Source organism: Budorcas taxicolor, chromosome 6, assembly GCF_023091745.1.
Source record: "Budorcas taxicolor isolate Tak-1 chromosome 6, Takin1.1, whole genome shotgun sequence".
NCBI lineage: Eukaryota > Metazoa > Chordata > Mammalia > Artiodactyla > Bovidae > Budorcas > Budorcas taxicolor.
In genome coordinates this window covers 103,521,971-103,543,930 of record NC_068915.1, presented here as the reverse complement: position 1 = coordinate 103,543,930, position 21,960 = coordinate 103,521,971, and the positions used below count along the sequence as shown (strand labels likewise).

Sequence of the window (21,960 nt, the reverse complement as noted above, 5' to 3'; positions counted from 1 at the left end):
GTATGGAGTACGATTAATTCTCTTCTACATATCAGTCTATCTAATGCCGAAGGCTGAAAACCAAAGAATTGATGCTTTCAAACTGTAGTGCTAAAGGAGACTCTTGAGAGTCCCTTGGACTGCAAGGAGATCCAACCAGTCCATCCGAAAGGAAATCAGTCCTGAATATTCATTGGAAGGACTGATGCTGAAGCTGAAGCTCCAATACTTTGGCCACCTGATGCAAAGAACTGACTCATTGGAAAAGACCCTGATGCTGGGAAAGATTGAGGACAAGAGGAGAAAGGGACAACAGAGGATGAGATGGTTGGATGGCATCACCGACTCAATGGACATGGGTCTGAGCAAACTCCAGGAGATGGTGAATGATAGGGAAGCCTGGCGTGCTGTAGTGCACAGGGTCACAAAGAGTCAGACTCAACTTAGAGAGTGAACAGTTCCCACAGTATTAATCTTCATTATACTCATTTTATAGATGAAAAAATGATGTATAAGAAAAATAAGGCTATAATAAATAAGATAAAATATGAATTGAAAAAACTTTTAGGTGTGAGCTCCCAGCTAGCGTGCCTGCAGGTAACTCACCCACACCCCCAGGCTGGCAGAGGAGGAAGGCCTGGCGATGGAGTGGCTCCTGGGGTGCCCTCCCATGTCTGCCCACCGTGATGTTCTTCTCAAGGTGCTGCTGGTGAAGACAGCCAGGCTCAGCCAACTGCAGGCTCTATCCCTCACCTCCGCCCCTGCATCTCTACAGGGTTTCCAGGGAGCAACTTAAGGTCCAGGGCAGATGCTCTGGCCCTCTGGGACACAAGGCCAATTCAATTTCAAAATCCAGCACTTTGAACAGCTTATAGTCAGACACTAAATTCCTGCTGGGATTGGCCCTTGGTCCAGCTCAAAAGCCAGGGAAACACACTTCAGTTCAGTTATGTAGAAACATTTTTTTTTTTTTAATTCACTGTTCCAAAACCTTTTACACATTTTTGGGTATAACCTGTCCCTAACTCTGTAAGTATCACCATTTTATATATCTTGCAACTTTCTAAAAAGAGAAATAGAAAAAAATAAAATAAAAACCCACTTCAAAAAAAATCATAACGTTTTTAAAAAACTATTTTCATGTATTTATTTACTTAGGCTGTGCTGCAGAGCCTCTGGGATCTTAGTTCCCCAACCAGGAATGGAACCCAGGGCCTCTGCAGTGGAAGCATCGAGTTCTAACCGCTGGACTGCCAGGGAATTCTCAACCCACTATATTTTTTTTAATGTGCATACTAAGTCATCATGTCTAGCTCTTTGCGACCCTGTAGACTGTAGCCCACCAGGCCCCTCTGTCTGTGGAATTTTGTAGGCAAGAATACTGGAGTGGGTTGCCATTTCCTTCTCCAGGGGATCTTCCCGATCCAGGGACTGAACCTGAGTCGTTTATGTCTGCTGCCTCAGCAGGCGGATTCCTCACCACAAGCACCACCCGGGAAGCCTTTTTTTCTAATGTGAAATGATATAAAATCTTCCAAGTCGGTTCTGTTCACTGATTTTATTCAGAAAGGATGTGGCTGCATTTTTTTTTTTCTCCTCAAGGAGAAGCACTGGGTTTAAAGTCAGAAAGCACCAGCTCCAAGACCAGTCCTTCCACTCTGTCCTACCTCAGTCAATTAATTCACTTTTCCTCTCGGTCAGTTTTCTCATCTGTAACATGGGGACAGAACATCTACTCCCGGCCCTGCTGAGTTAACCACAGCTGAGTTAACAGAAGTGTAAGTGATGCGAAATGCTTTCAACCTCAATGTGATATCACCTCAAGGGAAGCCCCCCACACTCTGCCCACATCTGGTGGTTGGTTGGTTCAGTCAATAACACTCACTGCACACCTACTATGCGCCAGGCACATTCTAGATGCTGGGATGGAGTGAATGGGAACTACACACAGGGAGCTTGTTGGTGGGGGCGGTGGTGCACAGACCGTGAGTACACTGAGTAACCAGGACATTCCAAATAGCGATCAATTCTACGAAGAAGCAAGAACACAGCATTCTGAAGGATGCCTAAGGAGGTGATGACTTTGGATAGTGCTCAGGGAGGACCTCTGTGTAGATGACATCTGAACTGAGATGTGAAGAAACAGCAAAGAGTTGGCCCTGTGATATTCCTGGCAGAGGAAACAGCAAGTTCAAAGGCCTTGTAGAGGCCAGGTTCCCCAGAGGCAGAGCCAGAGACGGCAGGGACTGGGGTGAACGCTGTTTCCTGAGAGAGGAGTTCAGAGCAAGCCACAGGAGGTGTGGGAACCAGGACCAGAGGAGGAAAGGGCTAGGTAAGGTGGGGGGCTCTGGCCTTGACTGGCCCACGGAGGGCTCCGGAGTAAACCCAGCACCCAAGAGCTGCCTCTCCGTGGCACATAACAGGTGCTCACTGTAGGCAGGTCAGGGCTTTCCCGGTGGCACAAGTGGTAAAAACCTCACCTGCCAATGCAGAAGACTCAGGTTCAATCCCTGGGTCAGGAAGACCCCTGGAGGAGGGCATGGCAGCCCACTCCAGTATTCTTGCCTGGAGAACCCCATGGACAGAGGAGCCTGGCGGGCTACAGTCCATGGGGTTGTAAAGAGTCAGACACGCCTGAAATGACTTAGCCCACACAGGCATCTGTCAATCACCCTCCAAGCTCTGGGATCAGAGATGCCCTTTTCCACCTGAGCTGCAGTGAGCATCTTCCTCATGCCACTTACACAAGCCTCCTGCGTGGGTCACTGGCTGTGGCTAAGGGAGTGAGCAGGAGGGAGAGTCACCTCTCAGGCCGGGTGGCTCCCACCACCAAGGGCAATCAATGCCCAGGAGAGGGGTGGACCTGTTAACCATGAGTGCTGGAGACTCATAACTGCTGGTGGACAGTGCTAAGGCAGGTACCAGGGTGTCCACTACAGAACTTAAGGCGGTTCCGCGGATACCCGATGCTGGCATGGCGAGGGCTGAGGGCGGCAGTGGAGCTGGATTATACAGCCTCAGCAGCTGGAGGAGGCCCTGCCTCTGCCAGCACAAGGCCCCGAGACGCCCATCCTACCTGCAGCTCAGGGGCGGCCACGGCCTGGTCCAGTTTCAGGAACTCTACTTCTCGCCAAGCCGTCTGGAATTGTTGCAGCAGGACTCGGGCCCGGATTTTGGGGAGGGCCAAGCTCCTGTCCATCTGAGCGAAGCAGCCGTGAACTTCCTTCCTCATCCCAAGCAGCTCCTCTTCAGACAGAGAGAAGGCAGAAGAGCAGAGCTTCCTGGAAAAGCAGGAAGAGTGGTCTGTTCTTGCAAAAAAAGAAGACAGGGTGGGCTGTGCTGGGAATGGGGAAGTGGAAATTCAAAGCTCAAATTCCGTTAGTCAAATCCATGTCCGGAAACACCCGCCATCTCCTGGATCAGGCATTCATTCCACAAGGGTTTCTTCAGCACCTAATATGTGTCATGTTGGTGTGTGTGTGTGTGTGCACGCTCAGTCGCTCAGTTGTATCTCTGTGTGACCCCCATGGACTGTAGCCCTCCAGGCTCCTCTGTCCAAGGGATTCTCCAATCAAGAATACTGGAGTAAGTTGTCATTTCTTTCTTCAGGGGATCTTCCCCACCCAGGGATTGACACCGTGTTTCCTGCATTAGCAGACAGATTCTTTACCACTGAGCTATCATAATGCATTGGACATGGAACCATATCATCTGTTTGATTATTCTGGCAATGTCTGATCAGCACTGGCTGCAGCAAATACACTTTGCAGATGCTTTTAAATTTGGAAATACCTGCAGGACATTGCTGGGGGAGGCCAGGGCCGGGTCTATCAGGCCCAAATTTCCATGGAGGGGTGTGCAATTTCGGCTCAGCTAGAAAGTTCTCTCCTGGGAACAGAATAAGACTATCAGAGCTGATGTGGGCCCCCAGCCAGAAGCAGTCTGAAGGCCTCAAGCCCACAGGGTTTCATGGGACCCACCAATTCTTCTGAAGTACATAAGGAAACCACAGCTGCTCCTTTGTACCTTCCTTCATGGAAATCCTTGTCCCACATATTTGCTGCTTATGTGGCCTCTAAGGTGAAAGTAATTCTGAAATGAATCGGAGTCTTTATTCTTTCCTGGGTGGTCTAGGGACTTTCCAGGTGGTGCCTAGCAGTAAAGAGTATACCTGCCCATGCAGGAGATGCAAGAGATGAGTGTTTGATCTCTGGGTTGGGAAGATGCCCTCGAGAAAGAAATGGCAACCCACTCCAGCTCTTCTTACCGGAGAATTCCATGGGCAGAGGAGCCTGGTGGGCTACAGTCTGTGAGGATACAAAGTGTCAGACACAACTGAACATGCACACATGTGCTGGGTGGTCTGGTCTTGATCCTCAACTAGGTAGGCACCAAGATATACAGAAACACGGGAGACTGTCTTTGCCCTGCAGGAGTTTAACGTCCAGGCAGGAGTTTAGAAACAAGGTCTTAAAGATATGCTTTCCCGGGTAAAATATGCATCTTGATTAATTCTCACTTCCTCAGACCAGGTTTACAGCAACTCCATCCCATTTGAAATCAGGAAACGTATAAAAACATGTTTCCGAACTATTGTGCAAAATCATTTCTACTTAATGCCTCAGAAATAAAGGCTGAAACCTTTCAGAGTCTTAAATAAGCAAGTATATAAGCAGACCCACATTGTGTGTACTGTGAGTTGACCCTCTTTAACCCTAGGGAAAATCATAGAGGTTTTCTGATAGAAAAGTAAGACTTCTCTTTTCCTGTTTTATCAGCGGCGGCTTTAGTAATATTCCCTGCAAAATGGAACCAAATGAAGGCGAAGAAGGTGACCATCTGATCCATCTGATAATGGGAATGTCAAGTCCAATCCACAGACTTTAAAGAGCCAGCCCAAACAGGTTGGATGGAGCAGAGACTTTGGTAAAATGCAGATTGAGCTGAATAATTACTGCTGAGAACAGCTTGTGCAAAAAAGAAGTGACATTTAAGGGTCTGATTTGTATGGGCTTGTAGAAGACAGCATCTTGTTTGTTCAAGTCAACAAAAACTAACAAAGACTGTAAGCTAAATAAGGACAGAACCATAAAAGAGAGATGAGAAAGAAGGGAGAGGTCACTTCATCCACACCAAGATACCCTCCCTCTCCACAACACCTGGGACCTCTCCTCTCTGGGTGCAGGGTCTGTCCCCAGGGAGAGCACTTAAGGAGGAGACACGGCATCACAGAATCCCGGAGGACCCTGCTCCATGGGTGTCACTGCCATCAAGGAAGGAAGGGTGTTACAGAATGATGCTCTGCTATCTGGTGTCCCTGAAAGGGTTCAAGGACAGCCTAGGCTTTGATGCAGGTGGAAAAGACCACAGATATCAAGCAAGCAGCATGGGGCTCAAGAGAAGAGGTGGACAGACAGACTGAGCAGATATACTGGGAGGGACTCCTTCCCCTACCTGCCCCCCTGACCCACCTAATACCCTCTCTATGATACTATGTCAATAAGTGTGTAAATACTCAGTTGCTAAGTTGTGTCCAACTCTTTGGGATCCCCATTGACTCTAGCCCACCAGGCTTCTCTGTTCATGGAATTCTCCAGGCAAGAATACTGGAGTAGGTTGCCATTTCCTCCTCCAGGGGATCTTCCTGATCCAGGGATTGAACCCATGTATCCTGCGTCTCCTGCATTGCCAAGTGGATTCTTTACCACTGAGCCATCTGGGATGTCCTATGGCAATATAACCATTTCTAATCAAAAGAGCTGTAGATTCAGAATTGAAATTGCGGCTAAGATCCAAGTTAAACTACAGAATGGTCACACTGAGGAAAGAATGGTCAAAGGGCTTTGGTTTTGTTTATTCGCTTGAATAGGGTTTTCTGGATTGCTTTGTTCAAAGAGAAAGCAACTTGATGGAATATTGATTGGTGGGTCCATTGGTTTAAGGAAGTAGCACTAAGTTATAGCCAAATGCCCACAACTATGCCATTATACGTAAACAGTTTCTATTACTCTAAATAAATAGACTAGGAAGGTGGGGGCTATTGTTTCTCTTCACTGTGCTGTTGGTGGGGCTTTTGATTTTGTTTCTCTGTGCAGTGAGACTGGTCTCCCCATTTCACACCCAGACAAGGACCCACCAAGCTGCTCACCACCCAGTCCTGCCTCCTCTCAGCACAGCACCAGTGGGTAGGGTCCCCTCATCTCTGGCTCTGTACCAGCTCAGAGTCTACCACCCAAAATGTACCTCCTTCCTATCCTGGTAAAGATTCTGATCCTCCACACTATCACCTGGTTAATTGCTCCTGCTTTGCTCATCACAATCATCTACCTGTGTGTCTGTTCTCCTCCTGATAATCTGAGTTCTTCCTGCACAGGAATGATAGCGGTGATGATAGCAGGTACCTCTTACCATCCACTTATTTCTGATCAAAGGTTGTGTTAAAAGATTGACATACTTGCTCACACAACCTCTCGTCAATGCTAGGAGTTGGCATTTTGCTAGATGGTGATCTAATGGTCTAATCTAGAGTCACTTCCTTGTCCCTTGTCAGCTCAGCTTTTGTTTACAGGGGTTACCCTCCAACAATGTTGGAGATATAAACACCCTTAGTAGCCCCAGGGAGGGAATACTGAGTGGTCTAAGGCAGGATTGGCAATCTGTGGCTTATGGACCAAATCTGGCCCACTGTTTTTTTTGTCAATGAAGTTCTATTGGAACACAGTCATGTTCATTTACAGATTGCCTGTAGCTGCTTTCACGCTGTGGCCAGAGTTGAATAGCTGCTACAGAACCATGTAATCCTCGAAGCCTAAAGAAAAAGTCTTAGCCCTCTGGTCTAAGACAATCATGGCCTTTTCAGCCTCCTAGCAGGTGAACAGTTTGGCATGGACTTATGATGTAGTCCTGCCCAATAGCAGAGGGAAGATCAATGCCGCAGATGTTAGAAAGAGATGATGTGTGTGACACCTGGAGCTGCAGCAGCCATCATGAAACCATGAAGAGATGAGCCCAAGGACCAAGGCAGCACATTGAGTATAGCAGAGCAGAAAGATGTTGAGGGCTGAATCCTTGATAGTATCACTGAGTCATGGAATCAGAACTAGAAAATTCACCTCCTGACTTCTTATAAAACGCTTTCTTCACTTTCTAACAACCCAATAGTATCATGTGCTACTCAAAGCACCATAAATGACAGAGTATTGTCATCCCATTCCACAGACAAGAAAGATGAGGCTCAGGGAGGTTAAGTAACTTGTCTACACTCAAACAGCTGGTGGTGGTGCTGGGATTTAAACCCAGATTTTTGGTCTACACTGCCCACATTTCATTCCTTTCTGTTGCCCCATGTGGGTGGTGTTTGAGGCTCCTCCAGTTTCCAATCTGATGTACCAGCCCCAAACAGCTGCCAAAGCTTTGCTGGCATCTATCATACAACCAAAGCCCCTCTTTATTTTAGTTCAGTTCAGTCGCTCAGTCATGTCTGACTCTTTACGACCCCCATGGACTGCAGCACACCAGGCCTCCCTGTCCATCACCAACTCCTGGAGTTTACTCAAACTCATGTCCATTGAGTCGGTGATGCCATGCAACCATCTCATCCTCTGTCGCCCCCTTCTCCTCCCGCCTTCAATCTTTCCCAGCATCAGGGTCTTTTCAAATGAGTCAGTTCTTCGCATCAGGTGGCCAAAGCCCCTCTTTGGGCCACATTAAATCTCAGTCTCAGGATCAGGTGTCATGTGTCTGGCTATGCCCATAACCAGCAGGTGGAATCCCTCCCCCACCAATGGGAACAGAGGAGCAGGGGCGACACACAGGGATTAAGACTCACGTGAAGATCAAGTGCTCCCAGTGTCTCAGCTCCGCCTGCTCCTCCGTGGAGGCCTCCAGCGCATCGTCCTTCAGTCTCTGCCTCACACTCTGGACGCCCTCCTGGCCCCGGTCCCTCTCCTCGCCCTCCAGCCGCTCGGCCCGGGCCGCCAGGTCCCTGCCGTGCTCCTCCAGGATCTGCTGCAGGAAGAGCCAGGGCACCCCGCGCTTGAGCAGCTCCTGGGTCATCCCTGAGTTCTGCAGGCGCCGCAGCTCCTCCGTGGCTTTCTCGGACAGCGAGAGGGTCAAGGCCCTGAGCTCGTCCAGGGCAGCCTGGTCCAGGCGCTCCTGCAGCTCCTCCAGGGCGGCGCTGTGCTCGGCCATCAGGCCCCGCCACTGGCCCAGGTACTGGCCAGCATCCTCAGCGGCCCCGGAGGCTTCAGCGATGGACAGCTGCTCCCTCCGCTGTTCCTTGTGCTGCCAGCAATTCCAGAGGGGACAATTAGCAGAGGGCGGGGCTTGGCTGGTACAGCCCTCAAGAAAACACTTTGGGATATAGTTGCAGGAGGCACAGAACATCAACAGCCCTTTCCCCAACTATTGCACATTTGGCAAATTATTCATTAAAAAAAGGAACTGATGTTCCTAAAGACCAATGGAGAGAGCCAAAGTATGACAGCAGCGGAGGAGAAAGGAACTACCGAACGGTTACTTTGAATGAATGCTTTGCTCTTCTAAAACCAGCTAAGTTGAGAGTGTAGCGCTGACATATATACACCACCATGTGTAAAACAGACAGCCAGCAGGAACCTGCTGTGCAGCACAGGGAGCCCAGCCTGGCCCTCGAGGCTGACCTAGAGAGGCAGGCTGGGGCGTGGGGAAGGAGGCATATGTTTATATACACACACACTTATGGCTGAATCGCTTTGTTATACAGCAAAAACCAACACAACTTTGTAAAGCAATTATCCTCAATTAAAAATTTAAAAATTATTGTAAATACTAGAAGAAATAAAAGGAAAAGCAACTAAATTTTTCTGCAAATAGGCCAACAGGAGAGAAATACTTTAAGAGTGTGTTCAGAGTTGGAAGGACTATTGATTTCTCCCCACGGTCAAGCCTTAAACAATAAGAGAGGATGTTTCTATTAAGATTCTTTTTTTTTTTCTCTTGCCTCAGTCATTTTTTCTTTGGTTATGTTTGTGTTTTTCTCAATCAAAACAATTCTTTGACCTCTGGGATTAGCACCAGGGGCTGTGGAAAGGTGACTTCACTAAAGTTCTCAAGATTTCCTTATGAGTACATTAACTTTGGAAAAGGCAGTGTGTGTGCACATGTGCGTGAAGTCGCTTCAGTCGTGTCCAGCTCTTTGTGACCCTAAAGACTGTAGCCCGCCAGGCTCCTCTGTCCATGGGATTCTGCAGGCAAGTATACTGGAGGGGGCTGCCATTTCTTCCTCCAGGGGATCTTCCCAAACCAGCGATCAAACCCAGGTCTCTTATGTCTCCTGCACCGGCAGGTGGGTTCTTTACCACTGCACCACCTGGGAAGCCCCAAACCAGTATAGCTGGCTTAAATTTATATTAATAGGAGTGATGGTATGCTTTAGAAATGTGGTAGATTAAATACACCAGTAATTCTCATTGTACGTGGTGTTCAGGATTAATGGCTAATTTTTTAAAATTGGAGTATAACTGCTTTACAGTGCTGTGTTAGTTTCTGCTGTACAACAATGTGAATCAGCTATAAAAAAAAAACATGGAATGAATTTGCATGTCATCCTTATGCAGGGGCCATGCTAGTCTTCTCTGCATCATTCCAATTTTAGTGTATGTGCTGCCAAAGCAACCAGAAGACTCTATCTCCTTAACACATCCTCCCCAAAGGAGAATAGCACATAACTTGCTTGAACTTTAGTAAAATGTGATCATCTTTATGCATTTCAAAGAAGGATCCAGGGCATCTTTTTCCCACCTTCTTCACTCAAACAGCATTTTTTCTTTCTTGCTCTCACCTCCTGGACTAGACAAAATCTGCCTCTGTGTATATTAATCACAATATTCCTAAGGCAAGGGGTGGCAAATTTGATAATTCAAAGGCAAGATTTATGGTGAGGATTCAGGCAAAGGAAAAGGCTTAATTTGCTTCATCCAGCTGAACTTTAAGCATTGCCTCTTTTGTTGGAGGTTTCATGGCTTTTAAGTAAGTTAATAAAGCTGCTAAGTGTTCCCCCCAAAAAAAGAAAATTTGGAGAAGGAAATGGCAAACCACTCCAGTATTCTTGCCTGGAGAATCCCATGGACAGAGGAACCTTGCGGGCTACGGTCCACGGGGTCACAAGAGTAGGACACGACTAAGTGACTTTAAAAATAACTGAAAATGTAGCGAAAACTTCATTTGTTTGACTTTTGTTGAACATGTATTTATTGAGTAGGTAAAGCTCAAGAGGCAGACCACATGGGTTCCAATCCTGGCTCTTCCACTTACAAGCTGAGATAACCCAAATGACTGTCTAGCCCTCTCTGTGTGTCCAGCGCCTAAACTATAAAGAGAATAATAATAGAATCTACTTCATAGAGTAGCTGTGAGGAGTCAATGAGATGCTCAAGACGTGAGTCAACTACAAATTGGCACTTAGCAAGAACATTGCCAACTGAACAACAAAGGCATTTGCCACCTGCCTCTACGGAGACTGAAGCCCATGCTGCTATGGCTGCTGACTTCAACACCCCTGATGGAGTTCAGGGTGAGTGAGACACTCTGTGCTCCAGGGAATCTGGTGGGACAGGACTTTAGATAGTTGGACGTTTTTAGAAACAGATTTTATTATCTCAACCCTTGCATCTCCTCCTGTCTAGAGAAGCACTAAATCCCTTCATGGTGACATCAGATCCTTATGATAACAATAAACCTTTTGTAAAATGAGTGCTTAATGGTACTGAACTCCCTCTTCACTAAAATCTTATATATTGACCTTCCCCCACTGCTGCTTTGGAGCAGCCTCTCAGAGATATCAGAGATGCTGCCTCTTGGGCTGCAGTTCTTGTTTTGCCTCAGATAAAATGTGTAGGTAGCTCTTAGAGAAGGGCCTGGTGCAGAGTAGGCATCAATGAATGTCTGCTATTATTATTACCACATCCCAGGCACATAGGAACTGAAAATCAAGATATTCTCAGAGAAAAAAACCCTGAGATCCATGAGAGACTATTTAAATAAGGAGGTCACAGAGGGCTTTTAAAGAAGAAGATCTATATGGATAAACAACAAGGTCCTCTGTATAGCATGGGGAACTACATACAATATCCTGTGATAAACTATAATGGAAAAGAAAAAAGACTAACCACCATCAAATGTAATTATATTTGCTATAATTATGCTACTATGAATTTTAAAAACGTTAAAAAATAAAGGAGACCCAAGAGAGACCTGAGGGGTGAGGTCATACCTCAGTCGAGTGAGGATGGGGAAAAGGATATTTCTGGAAGAAATAACAGAAGGTATAAAAGGCGTTGTGATGAGAAAAAAGCTGACATGCACAGAGATGTCAATCACAGTGTTATTTATAATAGTGTACCCATGGGGCTTCCCTGTGGCTCAGCTGGTAAAGATTCCCCCTGCAACGTGGGAGACCTGGGTTCAATCCCTGGGTTGGGAAAATCCCCTGGAGAAGGGAAAGGCTACCCACTCCAGTATTCTGGCCTGGAGAATTCCATGGACTGTATAGTCCATGGGGTTGCACACCCAGCTTTTCATTACATGGAAGAAATAAAAAGAAAAGCCTATAAGAGTTCTACCCAGCAGATAGTCTGGGTTCTATTTTGCACAAACATATCTTTTGTTCATGGGTTCAGGTGACCTGAGAGTGTCAATTCCTTCCTTCTATAAATACTGGTTAAGAACCTGCAACATGTCCTCAGTGCTGAGGATACAACACAAACCTTTGCCTTTGTAGAGTGGCATTCCAACCCTGTGGCACTCACAAGATTTAGCAAAAGCAACTGTAAGAAATTGTGCTCATGGAAAATCACTGGAATCTCTGCAGTTCATCCATCCTTGCAGATCCTAAACTTGAACCAGGCCAGACCATCAGAGAAATATGGGTATAAACTCCATTGCTTTGATCCTTGAGCCAATGGAGATAAATGAGGCAATGCTGAAGTTGGGGTGGAGTTCAATGGCTGAGATAAGAATCACAGCTTCCTGTTGGGCCCAACATTCGGTAATAAAAGTAGAGTTTCTATCAATCAATTTAAGTTATTCTGCTTCCCTTTCCTTCCTGAATGGTACCACCTACGTCATCCTGACAGCCATCTATGTCATCCTGACATCTCATATCTCCTGAATCTGTCCTTGTTCCCATGCTCAGGACATGGTCTCATCATCACTTCTGATCTGGTCAAGTGCTAGAGCCTCCCATAGGTCTGTACCTTAGGGCTCCTTCAATTCTATCTGACAGGCTGCCCAATTGAGCTTCCTAAATTCCAAATCTGATCTTCCTTCTGAAACCAAGCAGGACCCTGTGGGGCTCCTGGGCACTGAAACCTTTCAAACAGTTTCTAATCAGGGAATGGAGGGGAATGGAGACAAGGGAGGAGCAGTCAAGAAACAATAATGCAGCCACAGGGCAGGGTCCTGGTTCTGCCTCAGGGGATACATATAACAGTATCTTTGAGCTCTTCTGCAGAACTGAAACTCCCAACTAATGGAAGACATTCAGTTCAGTCGCTCAGTTATGTCCAACTCTTTGTGACGCTATGGACTGCAGCATGCCAGGCCTCCCTGTCTGTCACCAACTCCCGGGGCTTACTCAACTCATGTCCATCAAGTCCGTGATGCCATCCAACCATCTCATCCTCTGTCATCCCCTTCTCCTACTGCCTTCAATCTTTCCCGGCATCAGGGTCTTTTCCAAGGAGTCAGAATCAGGTGGCCAAAGTATTGCAGTTTCAGCTTCAACATCAGTCCTTCCAATGAATATTCAGAACTGATTTCCTTTAGGATTGACTGGCTGGATCTCCTTGCAGTCCAAGGGACTCTCAACAGTCCTCTCCAACACCACAGTTCAAAAGCATCAATTCTTCGCTGCTTAGCTTTCTTTATAGTCCAACTCTCATACCCATACATGACTACTGGAAAAACCATAGCTTTGACTAGATGGACCTTTGTTGGCAAAGTAATGTCTCTGTTTTTTAATATGCTGTCTAGGTTGGTCATAGCTTTTCTTCTAAGGCACAAGTGTCTTTTAATTTCATAGCTGCAGTCACCATCTGCAGTGATTTTGGAGCCCAAGAACATAAAGTCAGCCACTGTTTCCACTGTTTCCCCATCTATTTGCCATCAAGTGATGGGACTGGATGCCATGATCTTAGTTTTCTGAATGTTGAGTTTTAAGCCATCTTTTTCACTTTCCTCTTTCACTTTCATCAAGAGGCTCTTTAGTTCTTCTTCACTTTCTGCCATAATGGTGGTGTCATCTGCATATATGAGGTTATTAATATTTCTTCCAGCAATCTTGAATCCAGCATGTGCTTCATCCAGCCTGGAATTTCGCAAGATGTACTCTGCATGTAAGTTAAACAAGCAGGGTGACAATATACAGCCTTGACGTACTCCTTTCCCGATTTGGAACCAGTCTGTTGTTGTTCCATGTCTGATTCTAACTGTTGCTTCCTGACCTGCATACAGATTTCTCAAGAGGCAGGTGAGGCGGTCTGGTATTCCCATCTCTTGAAGAATTTTCCATAGTTTGTTATGATCTACACAGTCTAAGGCTTTGGAGTAATCAATAAAGCAGATGTAGATGTTTTTCTGGAACTCTCTTGCTTTTTCTATGACCCAACAGATGTTGGCAATTTGATCTCTGGTTCCTCTGCCTTTTCTAAAACCAGCTTGAACATCTGAAAGTTCACGGTTCACATACTGTTGAAGTGTGGCTTGGAGAATTTTGAGCATTACTTTTCTAGAGTGTGAGATTAGTGTAATTGTGTGGTATTTTGAATATTCTTTGGCATTGCCCTTCTTGAGGATTGGAATGGAAAGAGACCTTTTCCAGTCCTGTCACCACTGCTGAGTTTTTCAGATTTGCTGGCATATTGAGTGCAGCACTTTAACAGTATCAGATTGAACCCGGGTCTCCTGCATTGGAGGCAGAGGCTTTAACCTCTGAGCCACCAGGGAAGACTATGGAAGATGCTAGCATTCTTCATTTCAGAGAAGGTGACAGTTAACCTGCTTATCAAGAGACCACCTGAGGCCAGATTAAAGAAGTGCAGGCCCTGCACACACCCTGATCCTTATCAGCAGTACCGCCCTTAAGGTATAGCTATAAACTCCTCACCAAATCCTCCCAGGTAGGGACACACAGTTTTTTAGGGCAAGGGCCTGCTGTGTCCTCCTTTTCCTGACAAAGCAATAAAGCTTTGTTTTTCTATTTCACCCAAAACTCTGTCTCTGAGATTTGATTCGGCACTGGTGCACAGAGATTGAGTTTTTGATCAATTTTCCTGAAAACTTCAGTGTTCAGGGACACTTCAGTATTCCCTCGTCCTCGGCTGAAAGTCAGCTGTCAGCCCAGCACACTGCCTTCATTGAAGAGGTGCTGCTTCCTGGCCGTGCCTCCCCCAGCCCCTGCCCTCTCAATCCTCATGTTCTTGGAGCTCCACGCACAGCAGGGCACCCTTGCCTGAATCCTTCACGTTTGAACAAGATGCCTGCCCACCACCTGCAGTGTCCTTCCTGTCTTGCACACATCAGATGCTCCCTGTCCCCAGGACTCAGGTTCAGCTGCACGTGCTCTGTGCAGCCTTCCCCAGGTGATGGTGATTTCTGTGCTACCAGAGCATGAAGACAGCACAGGGTGTTTGCCCCTCTCCAGGTGGGCAAACAACTGAGCAGGTTAGCATCAAGGGCAAGGCTGAGACTCTAAGTCACACAGTCCTGGACTCAGTCCCACAACTGCCAATCACTAAACATGTGACCTTGACCTCATTACTTAATGCTGTAATCTGAACGCTTGTGGTCCCCCAACATGCAGATGTTGAAACCTAACACGTGTTCTGAGGATGTAGGAGAGGAAGCTTTGGAAAGGAGCTTAGGGCATGAGGATGGAGTCCCCTGAATGAAATTAGTGTCCTTGCAAAAGAGGCCCCACACCCACCCACAGAGCTCCCTCCTCGCCTTCCACCCTTCTGACTTCTTCCACCAGCAAGGAGTCTATCATCTGCAACCTGAAGAGGGTCTACATCAGAACTTGACCTTGCGGGAACCCTGATCTTGGACTTCCAGCCTCCAGAACTGTGACTTATCAACTTTTGTTCTTTATAAGCCACCTAGTCTACAGTATTTTCTGTAGTAGCTCAAACGGATCACAACACTTAAGCCCTCTCAGGTTCAATGTCTTCATCAGAATAAAGACAGAAAATAGTAGTATCTACCTCACAGGGTTACTAGAACAATTAAGTAAGATACATAATACACTTAGCACAATGCTAAGTAAACACTCCATAAACGTTATAGTAGCCGCCAGTCATTATTCACTGGAACCAGCACTGCTATTCTCTTGTCCTGGCAGACATTACTAATCTACCACAACCCTCAGCTTTGCTGAGCTGAATGGGACCCACCAAAGCCTTATGACAGCATTCCAAAGAGTCACTACCAATCAACTGCAGATGGTGCATCAGGATGCCTGTCCAGTCACCCTTCGGATCCTAGCTTTCTGATGGCAGTGCCTGGCACTGAACCTGGCACTTGGTAGGTGTTCACAATGATTATGCAAAAAATAAATGTCATAATTCCTTATATACCTTTTGCAGCATCTCTCGTCTTCTCTTAATTATTAGTTTTTGGTGGAGTTTTTTCTTTTCCTGCTTCAAGTCATTGTCCAACTTCTGTTTTATAGAAAAGACTTCTGTTTGAGCCCGCTCCAAGAGTAGTTGCATCTGATCTTCATCCAAGTAGCCTGCTCTAGATGAAAAAGATGCCGAGTTAGTTGATGTACTGTCCAAACTCACCTGCAGCTTGAATGTGCTGTGGATGAGTGTTTATCTCCATATCAGTTTGGTTTGTATCTGAGAAATCTCTATCATCAGAACAGGCAGCTAAGACATTACTAAACTGCAGGAAGGGAAAGATCATCTTTTTTAGAGGCATGTAGAGGAAGCTTAACATCACAAGAGACATCACCTGTTAGGGCAGAAATTGGGGAAGAGTTTTTGGAGAACGTAACATTCAAGAGGACCACAGTGGAACAAATAGAATCTTCCAGGAGGAAATGATGGACTAGGACCTCCTGGTGACATGAATGGCACAAGCAAAGTCCAAGAGATAAATCAGGGAAAGCTCGGTGTGAGGGTTAACTCTGTGTATCAGATAGACTGGCCAGGGTGCCCACATCAAGGATCATGCTTGAGTGTCTCTGTGAGGATGTTTTCTTGTGAGATTAGCATTTGAATGGGTAGGCTCAATAAAGCAGATTGACTCTCCCCAGTGTGGCTGGGCATCACCCAGTCCACTGAGGGCCTGAATAGAATAAAAAGTGGAGGAATAAGAAATTCCCCCTTCTTTCCTGCCTTGCTGTTGAACTGGGACATCTCATCTCATCGCCTTCTCTAAGACTGGGATTTCCCCAGTTCTCAGGCCTTTGGCTGAATTGCACCACTGGCTTTCCTGTGCCTTCTCAGCCTCCAAACCATGTGAGCCAATTCCTCAAACATGTCTTACTGGATCTGTTTTTCCAGATGCTGTCAATATTACCACTACTGTTCCCAGTCTGTTTGCACCCCTGGTCGAGGCCCCTGCTTGGCACACAGTAAATTCTCCATGGAAGCTTCCTGAATGAACGATAGATACACATTTCAGAAATATATCTGTGCCAACCTACTAAAATAGGATTTAAAAATCAGAGGTAATATACTTCCCTGGAAACTGCTCCCAACAGTACAACCAGCTGTCTGGAGCTTCTGCTCAAGGCAAAGAGCTGCTTCTTTCACTAGAGTGAAAATGAATCAGGAATGTCAAATCAACTGCAGTGACAAATTCATTAGCATCTTTAGGTGTGAAGTGTTCATATAATTTGCACTTTACAGAATCCTCATTAAAGACGGCAAGAGAGCTGGAAAGTCCTAATACAATTAGCTAGATAGTAGAACCAATCACAAAACCATAGTTGTCCTAAGGAAACCAACCTTATCATCATGGCCCTATTCATTTTAGAGCTTGCAACCTACAAAGAATAAAATTCATTGTTGACAATCATGAGTCTCAAAGAAGAGACTAGTTAAGAAGAAATGCTGTCAAGGGGCTAGAAGCTATAGTGATTAACGCCATTTACCTGGCCTCATGGTATCCCAACGTTGCTGAGAAAAAATACCCAGAATCCAAGATAAGCATCTATGTGTATATACTTAATTCCAAAGGTCAAGACATGGAAGCAACCTAAATGTCCATTGACAGATGAATGGATAAAGATGTGGTATATACATACACATATACAATGGAATCTTACTCAGCCATAAACAGAAGGAAATAATGCAGACAATGCCATTTGCAGAAACCAGGATGTAGCCAGAGATTAGCATACTAAGTGAAGCAAGTCAGAGAAAGACAAATATCATATGACAGTGCTTACCGGTGGAGTCTTAAAAAAAAAAAGATGCAAATGGACTTATTTACAAAAAGAAAAAGCCTCACAGATATAGAAAATAAAATTATGATTACCAAAGTGGGGAGGAGAGGAGGGATACATTAGGAAGTTGGGATAAACATATACATACCACTATATATAAAATAAATAACCAACAAGGACCCTCTGTATAACACAGGGAACTATATTCAATATTTTGTAATAACTTATATTGTTAAGTAATTAACCTCCAATTAAAATAAATAGCTTTATATTAAAAAAATAAAAATTCAATAAAAAAAGATTCTGAAAAAGAATATATATATACACTCATTTACATGTATAACTGAATCAGTGTGCTGTACACCTAAAACTAACAGAACACTGTGCATCAGCTATAATTCAGTTTAAAAAATTCCCCCAAACACAGAAAACAAAGGAGAATGCAAGAGCCAGCAGTGTGCTGGAGCTCAAGGAGAAGCAGGCTGTCCTGACCATCCAGTTCCTCTAAGCCTCCACCACTGATGCCTCAATGAAATGCTGGGGATCTGCTTTAAAACAGCTCAGGGTCAGGATGAGCAGCTACATCAAGACTGGCCACAAGTTGGTACCTACTGAAGTTGATGATGGGAACATGTTGGCTCATTGTAAAGTCATCTCGACTACTGACTATATTTTAAATATTCTATCATGGAAAGGATTCTTCTAGCTAGAGAATTCTTAAGAAATAAGTCAAGTAGCCAGTGCATTTGATGAATGAACAGAAGTAGATGGTCTCTAGGGCTTCCCAGGAGGTGTTAGTGGTTAGGAACCCACCTGCCAATGCAGGAGATTAAGAGATGCGAGTTTCATCCCTGGGTTGGGAAGATCCCCTGGAGGAAGGCATGGCATACCACTCCAGTACTCTTGCCTGGAGAATCCTATGGACAGAGGAGCCTGGCGGGTACAGTCCATGGGGTCGCAAAGGGTGAGATACAACTGAAGCGACTTAGCAGCAGCAGCAGCAGATGGTCTCTACGAGGAATGTTGGAGGAAGGCTGTTTATCTGCGTTACATGGGGTGGTTCAGGAGTCTTACCTCTCGTGTTTCTGGATGAGGAGGGTTAGCTGAGCAGACGCAGTGCTCAGCAGGCCTTGCACACGGGTCTCTGACGACTGGATATTCTGGACCAGGTACTCCCTGTGGCCGAATCTTTTACTGAGATGATATCTCTTACTAGCCTGGAAAAAGTCCATTAACTCTTCGACACTCTCCTGTTTAAAAGAAAATCGAGAAAACATGCCTAATTAAAATTTAGAGAAAAGTCTTTCTAGTCATTTAAAATATTACATCTCCTTTCTGAAGAAAATATACAGGAATAGAAGCCCCAAGATGAATACCTTAAATTCCCAGCCCTGAACAAAGGCTTAGAGAAAAGTACATACTAATAGGAAAGGGAAACGCTGTATAGCTCAGGGAGCTCAACTTGGTGTTCTGTGATGACCTAGAGGGGTGGGAAGGGACGGGTGGGAGGGAGGCTCAAGAGGGAGGAGAATATATATATACACATATACACATACTTATAGCTGATTGCTGTATAGCAGAAACTAACACAACATTGTAAAGTAACTATCCTCCAATTAAAAATAAATTTCAAAGATAAATTATAAAAAAAAGAAAGGGCTTTGAAAAGTGCATTCAAGACCTGGATGGTAAAGTCTTATCAAAACAATTTTGCTGCCTTAGGAATGAAATGTATATTTCACTCAGGTGTCCTTCACCCACATGCAGTCACACCTCTGAAGTTCCCCAAACACAGCACCACGTCAGGTGTTGAAGTTCTGGGATAAATCGCCACTGGCTCTGACCCCAGCACCCCCACATTCACCGAGCACATGAGATGAGTCTGGTCAGAGTAGCAAGAAGTTCTTAGAATTACAAAATGCATAAAAACCCAAGCAAGCACACAAGTGTAATAATAGCCTAAAACACACTGGGTGCTTTTTCTGGGCCTGGCACTGGACCCAGAGTGTTTCTCATCTTTTCAAACTTAATCCAGGGAGAGGAGTCTATTATTCCCATTTCACAGATGAGGAAACTGAGTCCACACAGCTGGTAAATGACTGAGCAAGGCTCTGAACCTCAGCCATCTAATTCCTGGGCCTGTGCTCTAGCTCAGTAGAGGCTGTCTCACAAATCGAGCTTCAACCAGTAGCACCGTAATTCAATCAGCAGAAATGAGACCTGCAGTAATTAAAACATCAGCCTTAGTGTATTATCCCACAGACTGGCTCTGCTGTCTCTTTTCCACCTGGTGAAATACTGTCCATGCAATGGGTTACTCAGAGGTTCAATGTCTTCTTCAAAAAGAAACATATGAGGCCCTGGACAGTCCCCTTTCCACACAAAAGCTATAATCTTTCCAGGTCCAACACCTGAGGATTTGCACTCTCCAGACAGTGAAGAGTGGAATGATCAGTGGGGTGTGTCCAAAGGCCAGCTTTTCCCTAAGAGTTCTTGGCAGCAGAGTCAACACAGCAGGAACACTGAGATGATATTTCCATCCTCCACGGAGCTGGATGCCGTGAGTCAGCTGATCTGAGCTCTTGGTGTCGGGAAGCTCAGAGTCGGGGTCCTCAGATACCAACGTGTCTGTGCCATGGCACTATTGCCACAGCTGTTACTTTTCTGTCCCCAGTCTTATGAGCAATAAAACATGTACTTTCCGACATGGAGAGTCAGACACAGCTCATCATGAGGAGTAAGTAAACTGGCAGCAAAGTCTGTTCATCCCTAAGGGAAGCTCTAGGGTCTGAATACCTACCCAGGAGTTTATTTACTCTCCTAAAGTTTTAGTGGCAAAAACCAAGAGGAAAAAGGAGAGGCTGGCTAGTTCTCTTCATGCTCAGATGTCCAGTACCTTCAGAGAAGGGTCCTCTCTTCCCAGAGAAGGCTCCTCTCTTCCCAGAGAAGGCTCACGAGGGCCACCTGGTCTCCTCCTGGGATGGCTCTGCTCTGTCACAACCCTTACTCACAGGGCCTGAGTCAGAACCAGAACTCCGGTGTGTTACTGCACACCAGTGATCTCATTCTGTGTATACAGGGCTTCCCTGGTGGCTCAGACAGTAAAGAATCCGCCTGCAGTGCAGGAGACCTGGGTTCCATCCCTGGGTTGGGAAGATCCCCCTGGAGGAGGACATGACAACCCACTCCAGTATTCTTGCCTGAAGAATCTCCATGGACAGAGGAGCCTGGCGGGCTGCAGTCCATGGGGTCACAAAGAGTCGGACATGACTGAGCGACTAAGCACACACATACAGGTGCAGGTAAAAGACCTTAGGCAGGCCTCGTAAAAATATTGACAGTCTCATATAAACTATAGGTTTGGCCAAAAAATTCGTTTGGCTTAAAATGTTACAGAAAAACCTAGATGAAATTTTTGGCCAATCCAGTATTTGCACAGTCATCTAGGAATTCATTCTGTCTGGATTAATGACACTCAAGCTTCCATGCACAACTACCCACAAATTCACCCAAGCCTATGAAGACAGAGATCATAAGCCCTAGGTACACATCACCACACATGTGCACACACACGTACATATATGCACTTATATATTTCTAACTGCTATGTATATTAAACATATATTGTGCCAAGCACTGGCTTTCTGTGAATTTGATTAAATCTGCATCATACCACTTTTAGTATGGGGACTCTTTTACTTCCATTTTACAGATAAGGCAACTGAGACCCAGAGACACTTGGCAATTTGCTTTAGCTGACAGAGCTGACAGGTGGTGGAACTAGAATTCAGGTCCAGGTGAGCCTAAGTCCAGGGCCTGTGCTTCAAGCCACCATTCATTTGACCTGCTTACTGGAAAGTCACCCTCTACATCAAGAGGTGGAAGGAAGACGGGGTTACTTCACTGGAACCCAGCACAAAAGAAGAGACGGGACTTAACTCGGGGAGAGGAGACATTTAGTGAAACAGTTCAGGAAAATGACTCCTCCATCAGAGGGAGCCTCATTTGAGGCATTACCTGCATTTTAGAGTAATCTTGCAGCAGCATTTTTGCTGCCTCTGGCTTCAGCTCTCCTTTGAAAATAGCACTTTTTATCTGGGTAAAAAAGATATTGTGCAGTTCGTTCCTCTGGAAAATGGCCAGCTGCCTGTGGGCCTTGGCAAAGTCCTCCTCCTGCTGTAGAGCGAGCGACCTCCTCAGGTGTTCCTGCTCCAGGCCGTGGAGGGTCCGCAGGAGGCTGCTGCACTCGACGGCGGACTGTGGAGAAAAGAGGGAGTGCGTGGCGGGGTGACACACCAGCCAGGTGTGTACAGGCACATGCACGCAACATGCAGGCACACACATGTCCCAACACACATGCACAATGCACATGAATGCACCCAGCAATAAGGCATATATATACATGCACACTCGTACAGGCACACACATGTACACACAGGACACATGCATGCACCATCAGCATACATGTGCACATTGGACATTGATGCACATAGAAAAATGCACACACATGTGAAGTTACACGCACATGTACACACAACACATATACATGC

The 21,960-nt window shown here is 45.8% G+C and overlaps 1 protein-coding gene and 1 non-coding gene across 3 annotated transcripts in view; both read right to left on the bottom strand.

The window, feature by feature from the left end:
• EVC2 (EvC ciliary complex subunit 2) overlaps positions 1–21,960 on the bottom strand; it is a 151,429-nt gene that overhangs the window by 44,880 nt on the left and 84,589 nt on the right. For both annotated transcript variants that reach the window (XM_052641711.1, XM_052641712.1), the window contains exons 11-15: positions 21,428–21,667; positions 18,485–18,660; positions 15,591–15,750; positions 7,808–8,262; positions 3,056–3,260 (exon numbers count right to left, since the gene is read on the bottom strand). In XM_052641711.1, the coding sequence (XP_052497671.1) occupies positions 3,056–3,260; positions 7,808–8,262; positions 15,591–15,750; positions 18,485–18,660; positions 21,428–21,667 (1,236 nt within the window). The remainder of the gene's footprint in view (positions 1–3,055; positions 3,261–7,807; positions 8,263–15,590; positions 15,751–18,484; positions 18,661–21,427; positions 21,668–21,960) is intronic.
• LOC128050144 (U6 spliceosomal RNA) lies at positions 9,531–9,633 on the bottom strand. Its single transcript, XR_008199653.1, has one exon. It is a non-coding gene; the product is annotated as a U6 spliceosomal RNA (small nuclear RNA).